Raw genomic sequence first — 18,131 nt, 5'->3', positions numbered from 1 at the left:
TTAAGGTTCGCAGCCCGATTCGTAACCACTACGCTACCAGAGCTCCTGCAAGTTCTTATAGGGCTAGATATTGTCTATGTCACTCCCCTAGTGAACTAAGGCGTAACCAGCTATCCTCCTAGTCCACTATCAGCACAGCTCTGACTCTACAAGAGGTCAGATACATGCCACTATGAACTGTAGTTTTTTTTTTGTTTTTTTTTTGCGAGGTGCAGCATTGTGAAATGGATGCTAACTACACGATTCCCAGTGCCTGGATTCAGGTGAGCCATAATCCAAACATACAGAACCTGTCCCAACCAATTCTTGACTAACTGAAAATCTTGTGGCCAGTCCCATTTCTGGTTACCCATTCCTGGTTACCCTCTGGGATTGAAAGATCCTGATCCCAATTGCTTTGGGGCCTGCATGAACTACTTCCAGAGTGGACGCCCTGAACATAGACAATATCTAGCCCTATAAGAACTTGCAACTAGGCTAGGGAGTGGCACCATTTCATCCCTTCTCCACCCACAACAAAAGCTTGAGTTTTCTTCTTTCTAAATCTAACACTTAAACTTGCCCTGGTATTTTCTTTCATTATTTTTGTTAGTTTATTCTTTGTCTTCCTTCTCCTTTTTCTCTCCTGTTGTTTTTGATCCTTTTTATCTCTATTTTCATTTTTTCCTCTGTTTCTCTTTTCTTCTCTTCTTCTTACTTTATTTTCTGCTCTTGATAGTTGTTTACTACTCTTTGGCCATATAAGCAAGAAGGCAATTGGAAGCCGTACACTAAACTCTGAAATAAAACAAAATTGTCAATCAAGATTCCTACATCCAGCACAAAACTATCCTTCAAACATGATGGTGAAATGAGGATATTTCCAGATAAAGAGAAATTAAGGAATTTGTAATAATAAGACCAACTTTACAAAAAATAGTGATGGGAACTCTTTGGACAACAACCTAATTAACATATAGGAAAATATCACACAGAATTCCATCTAGATATTGTTGCTGTTAAGTACTGTCAAGTTGATTGTGACTCACAGCAACCCTGTATGGGATTTCTGAAGAGTGGCTGATGAGTCTGCACTGACCTTGCCATTCAAACCTATCTTGCCATCCAGAGCTTATCCTACAGTGCCACACCATTAGTAAAGTATGTCTTCTTTGAGCACTGTGACCTTTTAAAAATTATCTATGTAAGATTGAATTGAAACAACAACTCAAATAGTTTGATGGTATGCTTAAGGGACAGTGGGTTTATGATAATGGTGGTGGAATAATGTGGCAAAGGATAGTGAGAATGTAAGTACAATTTGAAGACTGTATTGAATGTCACTGAATTGTACATATAGAAATTATTGAAATGGTGTATCTTTGGCTGTGTATACTTTTCTGAAAATATAATAATGTTTTTTTTAAAAAAACTATTTTTAGCTCACAAGTTGAACAAAAACAGGCAAAGGGGCCAGACTGACTTGTGGGCTGATCACAACCTTATGATATAAGCATTTGGCAGGTGGAAAAATAAAAAAAAGGAAGAAATGAAGGTTGACTCATGTTGCACATTGCAAACTTGATTGAATGGAAGCAATAAATGTTTCATTATTGTTGTTTTTTAAAAATATGATCTTTCATGCAACTAGAGGGATAAATTAGAAATCACTGAAGGCTCTGTTTAGCTCTGCCTGGAGGCCATTATTCAAAAGGTTTTTGGTTACACGCACTTTTATCTATGATTTACAACATTGTAGAATCAATGGCTATATTTTAGTGGACCTATTAATTACAGGTAGCTAAGTTATATGGTGCTAATTTTGAAAAGTTTAAGTACATGTTAACAACTAGACTACAAGAATTAATTAAATTTAAAGCATGAGAACATTTTTATTTCCTTCTTGTGAAGAAGAGCAGGTCAATGGTTTCACATAGCATAATTCAAGTCAGTCAGAGAATGAACACATCTCATTTGAAGAGAAATTTGCATAGGTACCTCTGCATTACATGTGACATGAACACATTTCTCACTAGAGGTAAGGTCTAAGTTGGAAACAGCTGCTGCCAAGAGAAGTTGAGAATACAAATCACTACAGACTGCCTGTGGAGGTACCTGGCTAAATTGTTTGGTCCTCAACAGTCAGTAAAGTTTTACAAGTATTTATGTCACTGCTACTATTTTATAAAATATAACTAGCTCTAACAATATTCCTGCAAGGTTAACCATTTACATTTACTATTATGAGTTAGAGTAAGGTATAGTGCAAAGAAACTGTGTTAGGTTGGTAAAGAAATTACCAGAAAGTAGTTATATACATCTAATTTAAGAAAGTACTTTTTGATATTGAGTAACAGAAAAACCACATTTTTCCAGGTTATATTAATATGACTCTGATATAAATATTACTATGAAAGACTACTGTTTCTCAATCTTTGTAATTAATAAGAAATCATTATGATTTAATGTGGATCGTCTAGTGTATTTATGGGTCATTGTACCATCATAAGGGACAGCGTATGTTCTCTGAATTTAAGAATGGAAACTAAATTTTAAAATGTGATTTCTGTTTTGTTAAAATGTTAAAATTATGCCTGAAATAGAAATGCAGTTAAATTTAAAAATGGGTTTGGGATATAGATAAATAATTAGAATAACACCCCCAGTTCTACACCTTGTGGGAATGGATCAGAATATAAAGAAAAAATATATATCTTTTTATAATTTTTAAAATAGGTCTAGGCAGATTTAGCCCTGAACACATCAAAGTAGTAATGTTGAAATTAAATCACAGTGTTCTAAAGAATAATATAATTACTGGAAGCCACAAAACTAGGTCAGCTTAATAGTTTGGTTGGATGACACACTTTCATATTTTGAACAACTAATCTTGGAATCCCAGCTGCTTGAAGCATCTGTTACAGAGATATAGAGAAAGAAAATTAATATGTCATTTTTATCAGCTAAAAGCATAATAATTCTATAATACTCTATTTCTTGGCACAGATTGTCATAAAATAAAAATACTCCTTAGGGATTTAATTGTTTGATAACTTTTCAGGAAAACCAACCTTTAAAGCAGTCAATCGTTTTTAAGTAAAATTTGTAAGTTGAAAACCCTTTTTGTATGTGTTAATTTCAGTTTCAATCTCTAAGATATTGACTAGATAATTATTTTCCAGGCTCATGTGTCATCATTTTTGGTAATAAACAAGCTGAAAAAGAAAGAAAAGTCTCATACAGATTGAGAATTAACAGGGATTCTCTTTCCTGGTCTCAGAATGAATGATTGTTAAATCCATCAGCAGAGTGGGACTCAAGAGTAATATATTAACATGTATTCATTTTCCAAATATTTATTATAAGGACCACTAATGTGGTTGTTCAAGAGAGTAACTGTTAAAATTATGTAAAGCAAACTGATTTTGAAAAATAGAGTTGCCAGCTTAAGCCAACTAAAGTGATCAGAAACTATTTTCGTATAATTTCCCAGAAATCCAATTAAATTCATTTAAACCAATGAATTATTACAGGAAGCTGACTAGGCTTGTCATCAGTGCTGGGACTTTTCTAACAACTAATTAACTAAAGAAAGCAGTACACAAACTTATATTTCCATTTCATTTAGTAGCACAGTCTCTAATGGCATTTTCAATTAGCTACATTTTTATTGCATTTACTCAATTTTTTCAAGGTTAGATCTTTATGTGAGCAGAAAACCTAAGCTGTTTTCCAAGGGTCAACTGGTGGGTCCGAACTGTTGACCTTGTGGTTAGCAGTCCAATGTATAGCCAACTATGCCAGCAGGTCTCCTTTCAAATCTGAAAAAGCTTTGAAAATAAAGTAAAATGGTTATGACTCTGGGGATATTTTTTCGAATTCTGTTTAACTTCCAATTTTTCATAAGGGATTTGTATCCCTTGATTAAGTGATTTTGTTTTTTTTTTGTTTTTTTAAATAGAAAGTTGTTAGTAAAGAAAATTAATCATGCTAGAATGTTGTATGCAGTCAAACTTGATTATTGTTTGTGAATTACACTGAGGGAGATTGCAGTAACTATTCTGAATGAAATATTTTGCTTATAATTTTGGTAATTTGGAAAAAGCTTTTATATGCTTTCTAGAAACAATGGCTGCTGAAGGAGACACTCAGATCTAAACTAACAGTGAACAAAGAGATTTAAGATCTTCACTGTTCTGCTACTCTTTTTTAGTTTTGAAGAAAACCACAAGTACTAGGGAACTGCAAAGACACCCCTCTATTAACTGTGAGAAAAGGTAGGAAGAAATTTTCCTAGTCTTATTAAGACCAATGCAGTCCCAAGAAAGTGATCAAAGGTTGAGCCAATACCCATGGGACTGACATATCAATGTTAACTGGGCCTTTACAAGATCTAAAAAGCTTCCCAATTTTCATATATTGCTAACGAGCTACTTTACCCATATTCCTTGATAATTACTTGAAATCTTTACTATCCTCCTCAGCCCTGCCTCATCCCATTCTCAGAATATAAGATCCCACTTTATGGGTTAAAAAAAAAAAGCCATCTCCTGAGGACTGGCCTAACTCATTGTCTAGCCCCACCCACCTCCAAAAGTGAAAATCTATCAACAGTCTCAGCAGAAGAGGTGCACTCCTACCTAGGCATCTCCTCCCACATTTGTACTTGACTTGATTTGACTTCTTTCTTTTGTAAGATCCTTGCCCCATCAATTCCCACATCTATGTCTCTGACTTCAATGTAAAGAAAACAAAAATCCTCACCACTGGACCAATAAATAACATCCATATCAATGGAGAAAAGATTGAAGTTGGCAAAACTTTATTTTCCTCAGATCAACCATCAACACTCATGGAAGCAGCAGTCAAGAAATCAAACCACATATTGTGTAAGGTAAATCTGCTGCTCAAGACCTCTTTGAAGTGCTCAGGAGTGAAGATGTCAGGCCATCCTGTGGGATCACTGAGGCTTCCATAAGGCCAATCGATTGAATTGTTCACTCTAAACTCCTTCAACTAAGGACACATTTCACACTCTCTTTTTCTTGCTCCATCATAAAAAATATGGTTCTACATTTGAAAATCTCTTAAGAATTTGAACTGAAGTCATATTGACAGAGGTTATCATCTAGCATCTATCTCTCTCCATTCTTAATCCTAACATTTTGTAACTATCTGTTACTCCCAGTGAGATGGAGTACCACAGTGGTTGCAACGATGGGCTCAATCATGGCAATGATTGTGAGGATGCTGCAGGACCAGGGAATGTTATGTTGTGTTCTGTTGTGCAGGGTCTCTGTGATTCGGAGTCAACTCCAGAGCATCTAACAGACTCTGAGTGTTGAGGATTGAATTGTCTCTCCTAAAAAAATATGTGTTGTAAATCCTAAACCCCTGTAACTGTGGAAGTAATTCCATGTGGGAACAGGTCTCTCTTTGCTGTATTGATGAGTCTACATGAGTGTAGGAGTCCTGGTGTGGGGCTATGGGTTAATGCGCTGGACTGCAAAGTCAGTTTGAACCACAAGGTTGGTGGTTCTATTTCACCAGTTGCTCCTTGGAAACCTTATACAGGATTGCTATGGATCAGAACTGACTTGACAACACTTAACAACAATAACAACATATTGGTGTAGGATGCATTTTAAGTTAATTGCTTTTGATATTTAAAAAGTGCAGAATAGACACAGAGCAGGAAACACTAATGGAAGGGAAGATAATATGCAAAATGAAGATGACCAAGGAACCGAGGAACAGAGGAGAAAACAGACAAGGACCTTCCACTAGAACCAACATAGAAAAACTTTCATTAGATCTAGTGCACTTCTATCCTCCTAAACTGAGAACATTTCTGTTTGTTACAGCCACCCATTGGTGGTATTTCTGTTCTAGCAACATTAAGAAACTAAGACAATGCTCTACCAAATATCATGACTATCGCAGAGGACCTGGCAATATTCTGTTATTTATACAACACTAAGGAGAGCTGGTGGAGCTCTGGTAGCGTAGTGGTTACGAATTGGGCTGCGAACCTTAAGGTCAGCGGTTCGAAACTACCAGCCGCTCCGCGAGAGAAAGATGAGGCTTTCTACTCCCACTCCCGTAAAGATTTACACCCTTGGAAACCCTGTACAGGGTCGCTATGGGTCGGAACCCACTCGACGGCACTTAACAAAAACAACAACAACGAGGAGCGCTGGTAATAGTGGTTATGAATCAGGCTGTGGAACCGCAAGGTCAGCAGTTCGAAACTCCCAGCTGTTCCACGGGAGAAAGATGAGGCTTTCTGCTCCCGTAAAGATTTACAGCCTCGGAAACCCTATACCGGGTCGCTATAAGTCGGAATCGACTCCATGGCACATAACAACAACAACAACATTGTCGGTTGGAGTCACCTCTACAGCACCTAATAACAGATTCTAGGCTGAAATGAAGCCAGTAATACCTTGCAGTATAAAAGATCTTAATACTTATCTAAAGGAAATGGAATGATAAGCACTATTTTAAGGAGAAATGTGAGAGTGTGGTGTGGGTGAGGTTTTTTTACTTTTTGCATAACTGGGTGGTAAAATGATGAAAACTAAAGAAACCCAATTCCAAAATTCTCTTGACTTAGTGTAAAAACAGCAATGCTTTGTAAAAAGACAAAGACTACATATTTGATTAAATGCAACATAACTTATTTCCTATGTGGCACTATAGGATAAGCTCAGCACCACAAAGTCCGTTTGAATCACAAGATCATCAATTCAAACTCACCAGCCACTCCTCAAGAACATAATGCGTTGTTATGAGTCAGAACTGATTGGACAGGACTTAACAACAGTAACAACCTCAAAAATCTGTGAAATTGACATTTTATGTGACTGAAATTTACCATTTATAGTATATATGCATTTTAAATCCATAGTTTTGATATATCAGATATTGCTATTCATTTCAAGATACTTTATTGATCTTCATGATTATATTACATAATTTAATTATGTTAACAAACAAGCACATACTATTACTACTAAAGTCATACAGTGCATCTGCTCAGGTCTTTGCAGGCAATCATCACACACATAGTAAAATTATTTATCTCGTGACCACCCCAAAAGCTAAGCAGAACAAGTGCTGTTATTTTCATTTTGTACTTGAGGAAATTGAACTTCAGAGAGGTTAAGAGGTGTGCATGCCTTAAAGCAGTGAATAAATTGAAGAAGGTGAAGGGAAAAGGGAAAAATATTAGATTTGCTCTTTTGAAAATGCTTCATTGGGAGAAATGCAATCTTAATCAGCAACAACACTTACACAGAATTTACCTCTTTGGGACCCAAGTCTGTCTTTTATGATACAGAAATTTTACCGAAAAAGAAAGCAATTGTTAACTAAGTGTTTAACAACTAATACAGCTAGCTGATTTTTGTTTTTGTTTTTAACATACAAGAGGGCTTCAAAAAGTTTGTGCGAAAAATCCATTATCTTTTTATTCCATTTTTCCATTAACTTTTTGTAGCCCCCTTATATGATATGTTATATAATCAAAGGTTTCCTTTTTCTGTACATAATATTCATATACTTTGGGTAGTGCTTAGATAATGTGCATTGAATCAATTACAACACTTAGTTCCTCTTCATTCTGAACCTTTATATGTGCCCTTCCCCTTTTTATCTTGCCCAACTACTGTTCCTATTCACCGTCAATCTGTCAATTTGTTGTTTTGTGGTGGTTGTGTCTTTCTGTGATACTGGAAGAAATGCACCAGGGTTTCCAATACCAATAGGGTCACCTATAGTCAGTATGTTACAGTGGAGTGTCCAGAATTGGATGGACTCTGAAGAAATGCCTGGAAACCTGGTTCCACATATAAGTCAATAAAAAGTTTACATCACACCAGATATCACTATGGACACATAATCAAGAGGTATCAGTAACTACAGAAGTACAACGTGATTGGGATGTAGAGTGTCAGAAAGAGTGCAGAAGACCCTCAGTAAGATGTACTAAAACAGTAACCACATCAATGGAAGCTGAAAATGCTTGCAAATAGGAGGATGAATTGGGACTATGCAATGTTTTGTTCTGCTGTATAACAATGAGTCAGGGTTATTTCAATGACAGCTAAAGGCAGAGTTCCTATAACTATGTTTGTGGCTTCATTTGATTATTTGCTTTACTAGCTATTTTTTCAAACACTTCTTCCAATGTCTGAACACCTGCAATAACATTTTGACTTAATCATAAAATCATGAGTAAGAGGGATTTAAGATATCTTTGTCTCAAATTATCTAAGTGGTAAAGACAAATAAAAAAGGATACTCACAACTAAAACACTGGAATGGCATAGGCAACAATAAAAATATCTGTTGTATGCATGTAGTGTTACTATACATGTTTTTCTAAATGAAACAAAACAACAGCAAATTTACTGGTGTATATTACCTTGCTAATAAATAAACAAAAGTATTATTATAGTTTTGAAGTTGTCATAATTTTGCTTTAATGACATATTGGGTTATATATATGATTTATTTAATAGCAAGTATTTGATTGGGAATACAAGTTCCAATTATAATTAGCCCCTAAGGAAAAAAACACAATATGATCTGTTTATCCACAATCTGTCTTATGACTTTTTCAAATTATGCTTTGATAAAAAGCAGTGATATTTTCACATTCTTACTCTACCTCTGAGGGAAAATCATTGGTAAGTAGAAGAGACCTGAGTGTACTTACCCACTCTTCCTCATCATAGTCTGAATGATGTGGTATGGAGTCCTGCCTTCTTATGGCTTGGGGCTGGTCCTCTGGACTGCTTTCCTCCATGTTGCTCTTAGGAGAGGGTGGTTTCTTAAGGACACCACCTGGCCTGGCATTGTAGAGTGCTAAAAGAGAGCTCCTGACCAGCTGGTCCTTGAAGGCATGTACAAAAAGCTCTGTCTGGAAAGAAATTGACAAGGATCAGAAACACCATGGAAGGCATCTCAGCAGAGAATGATAAAAAGGTTAATTGCAGATTTGTTGGCACTTCAGTAATATGTACGGCAGAAGAGGTACAGGCAGGAGAGTGAGAAAGTGATTCATATCAATCAAAGGAAACTAGTTCAGTTTGGGGATGCTGCCAAGTCTATGAGTCCTCCTGTTTGAAAGTTGACATGGAAGTTTTATATTCATTATAAACACTATCTGTCTCCTCACCCACCTCTCTTTTAGCTCAAAATCCTGTCTTTCGAGACAAATTTCACCAGGGATAATCTTTTGAACAGCATCTACCTGGTATGCCATTCAGGTAAACCCAAGCATAACTTAAAAGAAAATGTGATCAGTTTACATATATTTATATTGTAAATAGGTTTAAAGGCTGAAGCAATTATAATATCTTTTTAAATAATGGAGGCAGAGCCTTCTTAATTTTTTTCATCATAGACAAATCTCAACAGTGGAGATGACAGAAGGATAATTTTGTTTTTTATTCCATATTATCATCCCCTAAACTCTCTCCTCCACCAAATTGTTTCACTTATGCTCAGTGTTAACGAGGTTACCGTGAAATTTGGCATGGTGCATTTTACAGGCTGGTAGTAAATACCTAGTAAGTATTGTAGTAATGAAGGTTTCCCAACAATTAAAACTTTACAACTGTAATTTCCTGATGAAATTTGTAATTTCCTGATGAAATGTTTAATACCATCATCCTGTAATATACTGAAGGGTGCAGTATTTGATTTTCTCTATTATACTACATGCAACATACATGTGGCCTAACAATCTGTTCAATTAAAGAGTATAATAAAGTAATGTAAGCACTAACCCATATTGTTAATGTATTCATACATTGCAATCTGTTAAAAAGAGGCCCTCTAACTCATGGAGTTATTTTGAATAATAACGTGTATCTCATCATCTTTAAGTAGACATCTGGATATAATAATGCTGACTTTACCACTGCTGTAATTCTAGGTAATTTTTTGTTGGCACACTCTCAATATACAGCCAATGTTGCCATATCCAAGGAGTACATAGTTACAAAACTATGTCCCAGTCTCTCTGTCGAGGACCAGCAATTAAAGAAAACCAGTTAAAACATGTGCAAAACAAGTACTTAATCACACTGTCACATCTGCCTAACTACTTCTTTGCAATGTTGTTGCTGTTAGGTGACATTAAATAGGTGCAGACTCATAGCAATCCGATATTCCTATGAAGAAAACATTGTCAAGCCCTGCACCATCCTCACAATTGTTATGTTTGAGTCCACTGTTGCTGCCACTGTGCTTACACATCTTGTTAGATGGTCTTGTACACCGATCCTCCACTTTTCCAAGTGTGCTGTCCTCCAGGGACTGGTCCCCCTGAAAATATGTACAAAATATGAGAGACGAAGTCTCCCCATCCTCACTTCTTAGGAGCATTCTGGCTATGCTTCCTTCAAGACAGATTTGCTTTATCTTGGTACTTTTTACTATTCTTCTCTAAGCCATAAGTCAAGAGCATTGGTTCTTCTAAGGTCTTGTTTATTCATAGTCCAACTTTCACATGCATATGAAGCAATCAAATATATCACGGGTCAGGATCACCTTAGTCCTCAAACAGACATTTTTGCTTTTGAACATTTTAAATTGGTCTTTCTGCAGTAGATTTACCTAATACAACACATCATCTAAATTCCTGACTGCTGCTTCCATGAGCATTGATTGTGGATCTAAGTAAAATGAAGTCTTTGAACTTTTACTTAGAATGAACTTCTGTCTATTCTCTGTTTATCATGATGTTATGTATTGTCCAGTTGTGAGGATTTTTGTAATCTTTACATTAAGGTGCAATCTATACTGAAGGCTGTATCAAGTCCTCTTTGCTTTCAGTAACAAGGTTATGTCATCTACATATCCTGATGCCACGTTTTTCTTCATAGAACCCAGCTTCTGGAATATTTGCTCAGCATACAAATTGAATTAGTATGGTGATAAGATACAACCATAGCATGCACTGTCCTGATTTTACACCATTCAGTATTTAAGTGTTCCATTCAAACAACTGCCTCTTCATCTGTGTACAGGTTCTTCATGAGCACAATTAAGCATTCTTGAATACCCATTATTCTCAATGTTAGCCACTATTCTCAATGTTATATTCATTATCCACAATGTTGTTAGGTGACATTGAGTTGGTACCAACTCATAGCAACCCTATGCACAACAGAATTAAACACTGCCTGGCCCTGAGCCAACCTCACAATCATTGCTATGTTCGAGCCCATTGCTGCTGTCACTGTGCCAACCCATCTAGCTGGGGTCTTCCTCTTCTTTTCCAGTCCTCCACTTTACCAAACATGATATCCTTCTCCAGTGACTGGGCCCTCATGACAATGTGTCTGAAGAAGGAGAGACGAAGTCTGGCCATCCTGGATTCCAAGGAACACTCTGGCTGTACTTCTTCCAACACAGAACTGTTTGTTCTTTTGGCAGCCCATAGCATTCTCAATATTCTTAAACACCATTAAATCAAATGCATCAATCCTTCTACAGTCTTTCTTATTCACTGTCCATGACAAAGTTATATAATGAAATGTGTAAAGACCTGGAATTTGTTAAGATACACACAGTTAAATCCTTTGGCTAGTCAATAATGCACAAGCAAACATCTTTTTTGTGTTCTTTGCTTTCAGCCAAGATGCATCTGATGTCCACAGTGATATCCCTAGTACCATATACTTTTCTGAATGAGGCTTTAATTTCTGTCAGCCTCCTGGGGATGTACTGCTGCAATCATTTCTGTCAGCCTCCCGGGGATGTACTGCTACAATTGAAATACCTTTAGCAAAATTGTACGTTGCATGTAATATTAATGATAAAGTTTGATGATTTCTACATTCCATTTGGGTCCCATTACTCTGGAAATGATATAAATATGGATCTCTTCTACTCAGTTGACCAAGTAGCTGTCTTCCAAATTTCTTAACACAGATGAGTGAGCACCTACAGTGCTGCATTTGTATTCCATTAATTCCTGGAACCTTGATTTTCACCAATTCCTTCAAAAATTGGACTTCTGCCTTCAATACCATTGGTGCTTGATCACATGGTACCTGTTGAAATGATTGAAAACTTATGTATTCTCTTTGGTACAACAACTCTGTATTTCTTCTATCTTTGGATGTTTCCACTGTTATTCAATATATTAGCTATACAAACTTTCAGTATTGTAACCCAAGGCTTAGATTTTTTTCTTCAGTTCTTTTAGCTTGTTAAATGCTGAGTATGTTCTTCCCTTTTGGTTTTCTAACTCCAGGTCTTTCAATAATATATGACCAAGTTTTCTTAAATTCTTCTTTGAAATTTGTCATTCAGTTCTTTTACTTCCATTTACTTTAACTTCTCAAGAACAAGTTTCGATTCTCTTCGGACGTTCACATTGGGCCTTTCTTTTTTTCCCATCTTTTTAATGACCTTTTGCTTTCTTCATTGATGATCTTGATATCTTTCTACAACTCTTATTGTCTTTGGTCATTAGTGCAATAGTTCATGATATTCTAGAGCTGAAAGGGAACTTAAAAAGTGCAACCTGTTCATCAATTAGGGAAGGAAACTGAGAAAGAAAAGAGTTGGCCTATCCTAGGTCATATTGCTGCTTCCAATACAAACAGAACAGATCCCAAGTTTTCTACTCATAATCAGCACCTTTCTGCATTATTGCATACCATCCCTCACCAACAAACTAGAGGTTTCTGTCTGTCATCACTTCCATCCATCATGACCACTCCCTATATATTTTTAATATCTACCAGCACTCATAATTAATTATGCCTATAAATGCCAGTGGAACCATTCTCACTGCTAAATTTTATTGCATTTAATGATTTTATTGATAATTCGTTGGTCATAATGAACTCATTCTGAAGGTAAAAAAAAAAGTTTTGATGAAAGAATATACAATTATAAATGGCTGGAAAACACTTTGGAAATAAATTATGAAAACAAAATTTAAAAGGCAGTAGTAGTATGGCTCTGTAGGATAAGTACTAGATTGCTAGCCTCAAAGTTGGTGGTTCAAGCATGTTAGAGGCACCTCAGAAACCCTACACTGGTTGTTGTTAGTTGGAAGTAACTTGCTGGCATTTAAACACTACAGGAAAGAAACAAAAGTATTCACTTTTGTTCACAATGAAATTTTTAAATGAGAATAGAAAGTATTAAAATGTTAATGAAAAAGTTGACTAGATATATAAAAACAGTAAAGGCCTTTACAGAAAAATGGGGAAATGCTATAAGTATAATATTCTATAGAGCATGGATGAGTATATACTTGAATGAATTTAAATATTTAAATTTTGGATTTATTTCTGTTCAGCTAAACTAAACTATTTTATGTTGAGAGTTCAGCAAGCTCTTTTGGTTTATTTTTTTACATTAAAACAGCTTTCTTTCTTTTAATTCTTGCTGCTGTAGTTCCATTTTACAATACTCATATAATTACTATGTGGCTGAATATCAATTCATAGCCAATGAAATCTTCTACAATTCTTGTGATTGTCACTTTTTTCCTTGCCATAGCATACATACAGAGAGTCCACTACATTTTGTCAAACCCATACCAAGAGACATGTATAGTCAATGTTTGCAACTTAACAACCCAGAATTTTCTCAGGGTAGCTGAATACAAAGCACAGATTCTTTTAAAACATCTTTTTAAACATTCTTTTAAAACTTACTTTATTACAGACTCGCCTGATGCCCTTGGAAACTCTCTGGATCACCAGGATCGTGTGCATAAAGTTGTTGTTGTTGTTAAGTGCTGTAGCGTCAGTTCCGACCCATAGTGACCCTGTATAAGGTTTCCCAGGAGCAGCTGGTAAGCTTGAACTGCTGACTTTGCAGTTCGAATGGCTTTGCAGTCTGGTGCATTAACCCACAGGCCACACCAGGACTCCGTGCATAAAGTAGCATTTTGTTAAGAAATAGATAAATATTCTACAGCAATATCATGTGATATGGAAAAAAAATATATTAATTTTGTTGTCCAGCACTACTTAGTAAATGCAGTCCAATGTAAGTCTTATAAGTTTTATAGTAAAAATAAATCATCCTGAGGAGATTAATGTACTTTCTTGATCCTAATATATCTGTATATTACAATTCTCAAAACTTGGGAGGTAATAACTAAGTTAAAAATCATGAGAAAAATGTGGTCATATTTCCAAGTTGTCTGTTGACTCTGATATAAAAGCAGTTTTCCTCTTCTGGCTCAGTTCTCACTCCATAAAATGAAAGAAGGCAGAATGATTATTCTAACATATCAATATGCAGAAGTCAAAAGAGCAGCCCTGCTAATATAGTTGGTTAAACATTCGACTGCTAACTGAAAGATTGGTAGTTCAAACCTCCAAGTTCCTCTGTGGAAGAAAGATGTTAATAGTCTACTACTGTAAAGATTTACAGCCTCAGAAACTCAATGAGAGAGTTTTATTCTGTTCTCTATGGTCAGTATGAAGGAGCTCTGGTAGTGTAGTGGTTATATGAGTCAGGCTGATCAACCTCAAGGTCAGCAGTTTTGAAACTACCAGCTGTCTTTCTAGAGAAAGATGAGATTTTCTGCTCCTGGAAAGATTTACATCCTTGGAAACCCTATGCAGGGTTGCTATGAGTCGGAACCTGCTCCACGACACACCAACACCACCATCACCATGGTCAATATGAGTCAGAATCCATTTCATGACAGTTAGTATAAAACATACTCCAAGGCAGATCTAGCTCATTTAATATTGAAGAGATACAGAAATGCTATCTTAAAGATGAAATATCTTCTAGCCTTTCTGACATTTCCAATTCTTATTTTCATACAACTATTCTTCAAAGGAACATATGAAAGTATCTGCATGTATAAAATTTGCTTCTCCTGGGGATGTCTGGAGAGAATGAACTACTTTCCCATATACTAACTGCAGAAGACTAGTTAAAATATATTCATTTAAAAGTACTCTTTTTCACTAGAGAGTTCAACAAATTAAACAAAATCCTGTTTTATGGAAAATCTCCTTATCTTCACTGAAAAAAAAAAACATTCAAGGCAAGGAATATTCCCATCTGCAATGGAAAAGGAGCCAATGGCATAGACAACTGATTAATACTTTGTTAGTTATGAATATTTTCAGAAATAATAATTATTTTTTAAATTTTTGTTTATTTTATTTATTTTATAGGGAAATAGTACTATAATGAAGCTCTGGTGGTGCTGTGGGTTAGACATTGGGCTGATAACCTCAAGATCGGTGGTTCAAACCCACCAGCTACTCTGTGGGAGAAAGAAGAGGCTATTTGTACACATAAAGATTTATTCTCTAAAAAAAACCCTATAAAAAGTTGCTATGAGTAGAACCAACATGAAGACAGTGGGTTTTGCAGTGCAATACTCTGTCATTAATACAACTTGATCATTCAACATTCTCTAAAGGAATTAACATTAGACACTGGAACTCACAGATAAAAGAGTCAGCCGATATTTGGGCTTATCAGATATATTATCCACTTGATCCTTGGTAAATCAATTGACTACCCACTCCTAGTATGTAAAAACCAGCAATGCCTACCTGTAAAACTCTTGCAAAATTTTTGGTTTTGGTATTTAAATTTTTTATTCAAATAAATTGATTAAGTTGTTCGGTGCCTTTGAGTCTGTTCTGACTTATACCAACACTACGCACAAAAGAACAAAACACTGTCCTGTCATATGTTGTTGTTGTTAGGTGCCATCGTGTTGGTGCCAACTCATAGTGACCCTATGCATAATAACAAAGCACTGCCTGGTTCTTTGCCAAGCCCACAATCCCTGCCATATTTGAACGCTATGCTGCTGCAACTGTCCCAATCCATCTCGTTGGGGGTCTTCTTTTTTTTCTGACCCTCAATGTACCAAACATGATATCTTTCCCCAGGAACTGGTCCCTCTTGAAAATATGTCCGAAGTATGAGATATGAAGTCTAGTCATCCTGGCTTCCAAGCAGCATTCCGGCTGTACTACTAACAACCAGATTTATTTGTTCTTTTGGCAGTCCATGGTACTTTTATTATTCTCCTCTAACACTGTAACTCAAGGAGCTCTGGTAGCGTAGTGGTTACGAATCGGGCTGCAAACCGTAAGGTCAGCAGTTCGAAACTACCAGCGGTTCCGCAGGAGAAAGATGAGGCGTTCTGCTCCCGTAAAGATTAACAGCCTCGGAAACCCTGTGCAGGGTCGCTATGAGTCGGAACCGACTCCATGGCACATAACAACAACAACAACAACACTGTAACTCAAATGCATCACTTCTTCTTAGGTCTTCCTATTTCACTGTTCAACTTTCACATACATATGAAGCAACTGAAAATACCATGGCTGTACTTAGGTATATGTCACTTAATTCCTTGACTTTTGCTTCCATGAGTGTTGATGGCTGATGTGAACAAAAACAAGTACTTGACAACTTCAATTGTTTCTCCATAAATATGGATGTTGTTTATTGGTCCAGTGGTGAGGATTCTTCTCTTGTTTATATTGTGGTGTAACCCATACTAAAAACTGTGGTCTGTGATCTTCATCAGTATTTAAGTCCTCTTCACTTTCAGCAGGCAAGGTTGTATAATCTACATACCACAGGTTGTTAATAAGTCTTCCTCCTTTTCTGATGTGTATAATATCCTCACAATTACTATGTTTGCTGTTCACAGAAAAGCTGTCACCAATTCTATACAAATTATTTCAGAATATAGGAAAGGATGTAAAACTTCCTCATACATTATATGAAGCAAGCATAATCATCATACCAAAACCAGGGAAGGACATCACTAAGAAAGAAAATTATAGACCAATATCCCTCATGAACATAGATATAAAAATTCTTAATAAAATCCTAGCCAACAGAATCTAACAACACATCAAAAAAATGATACATCATAACCAAGTGGGATTCATACTGGGGATGCAAGTATGGTTCAACATTAGAAAAACAATCAATGTAATCCACCATATGAATAAGAACAAGGTAAAGAACCACATGATCATATCAATTGGTACAGAAAAGGCTTTCGACAATATCCAAGATCCAATCCTGATAAAAACACTCAACAAAATAGGAACTGAAGGGAAATTCCTTAACATAATTAAGAGCATATATACAAAACCAACAGCAAACGTTACTATCAATGGAGAGAAACTGAAAGTCTTCCCTTTGCCAAAAGGAACCAGACAAGGATGCCCCCTTTATCACCACTCCTATTCAGTATTGTGCTGGAAGTCTTAGCTAGAGATATAAGGCAAGATAGGGAAATTTAAGGCATCCATATTGGCAAGGAGGAAGTCAAACTCTCTCTATTTGCAGATGATGTGATCTTATACATAGAAAACCTCAAAGACTCAGCAAAAAAAGGTACTAGACCTCACTGGAAGATTCAGTAAAGTGGCAGAGTATAAAATCAACGTACACAAATCACTTGTATTCCTCTATACTAATAACAACAGCACTGAAAAGGAAAGTAGGAAAGCAATACCATTTACAATAGCCACCAAAGGATGAAATATTTATGAATAAATGTAACCAAAGAAACAAAGGACCTATACAAAGAAAATTACAAAACACTACTACAAGAAACCAAAAGATACCTACAAAAATGGAAGAATATACCATGCTCCTGGATAGGAATACTTAAAATTGTAAAAATGTCAATACTGCCCAAAGCAATCTACACATATAATGCAATTCCAATCCAGATTCCAAGGTTATTCTTCAAAGAGATGGAAAAAAGCATTACAAACTTTATATGTAAAGGAAAGAAACCTAGGATAAACAAAGCATTGCTTAAGAAGAGGAAAAAAGTTGGAAGTGCTGGCAGAACTCGGAATCAATATGCAAAAGATTGAAACAAGACTGTTACCTCATGCCAGATACAAAAACCAATTCAGCATAGATTAAAGACCTAAATATGAATCCCAGAATTATAAAAGTCATCAATGAAAAAATAGGGACAAATTTGAGGGCTCTAATAGAAGGCACGAGGAGCTCTGGTAGCGTAGTGGTTACGAATCGGGCTGCAAACCTTAAGGTCAGCGGTTCGAAACTACCAGCCACTTCGCGGGAGAAAGATGAGGCTTTCTACTCCCGTAAAGATTTACACCCTCGGAAACCCTGTACAGGGT

The 18,131-nt window shown here is 36.1% G+C and overlaps 1 protein-coding gene across 1 annotated transcript in view; it reads right to left on the bottom strand.

The window, feature by feature from the left end:
- INPP4B (inositol polyphosphate-4-phosphatase, type II, 105kDa) overlaps nucleotides 1–18,131 on the bottom strand; it is a 713,554-nt gene that overhangs the window by 206,195 nt on the left and 489,228 nt on the right. The window contains exon 14 of the mRNA XM_006876519.1: nucleotides 8,702–8,905. Coding sequence (XP_006876581.1) covers nucleotides 8,702–8,905 — 204 coding nt within the window. The remainder of the gene's footprint in view (nucleotides 1–8,701; nucleotides 8,906–18,131) is intronic.

The sequence above is a fragment of the Chrysochloris asiatica genome, unplaced genomic scaffold (genome assembly GCF_000296735.1).
Source record: "Chrysochloris asiatica unplaced genomic scaffold, ChrAsi1.0 scaffold00388, whole genome shotgun sequence".
Classification (NCBI taxonomy): Eukaryota; Metazoa; Chordata; class Mammalia; order Afrosoricida; family Chrysochloridae; genus Chrysochloris; species Chrysochloris asiatica.
This window is presented reverse-complemented; position numbering and strand designations above follow the sequence as displayed.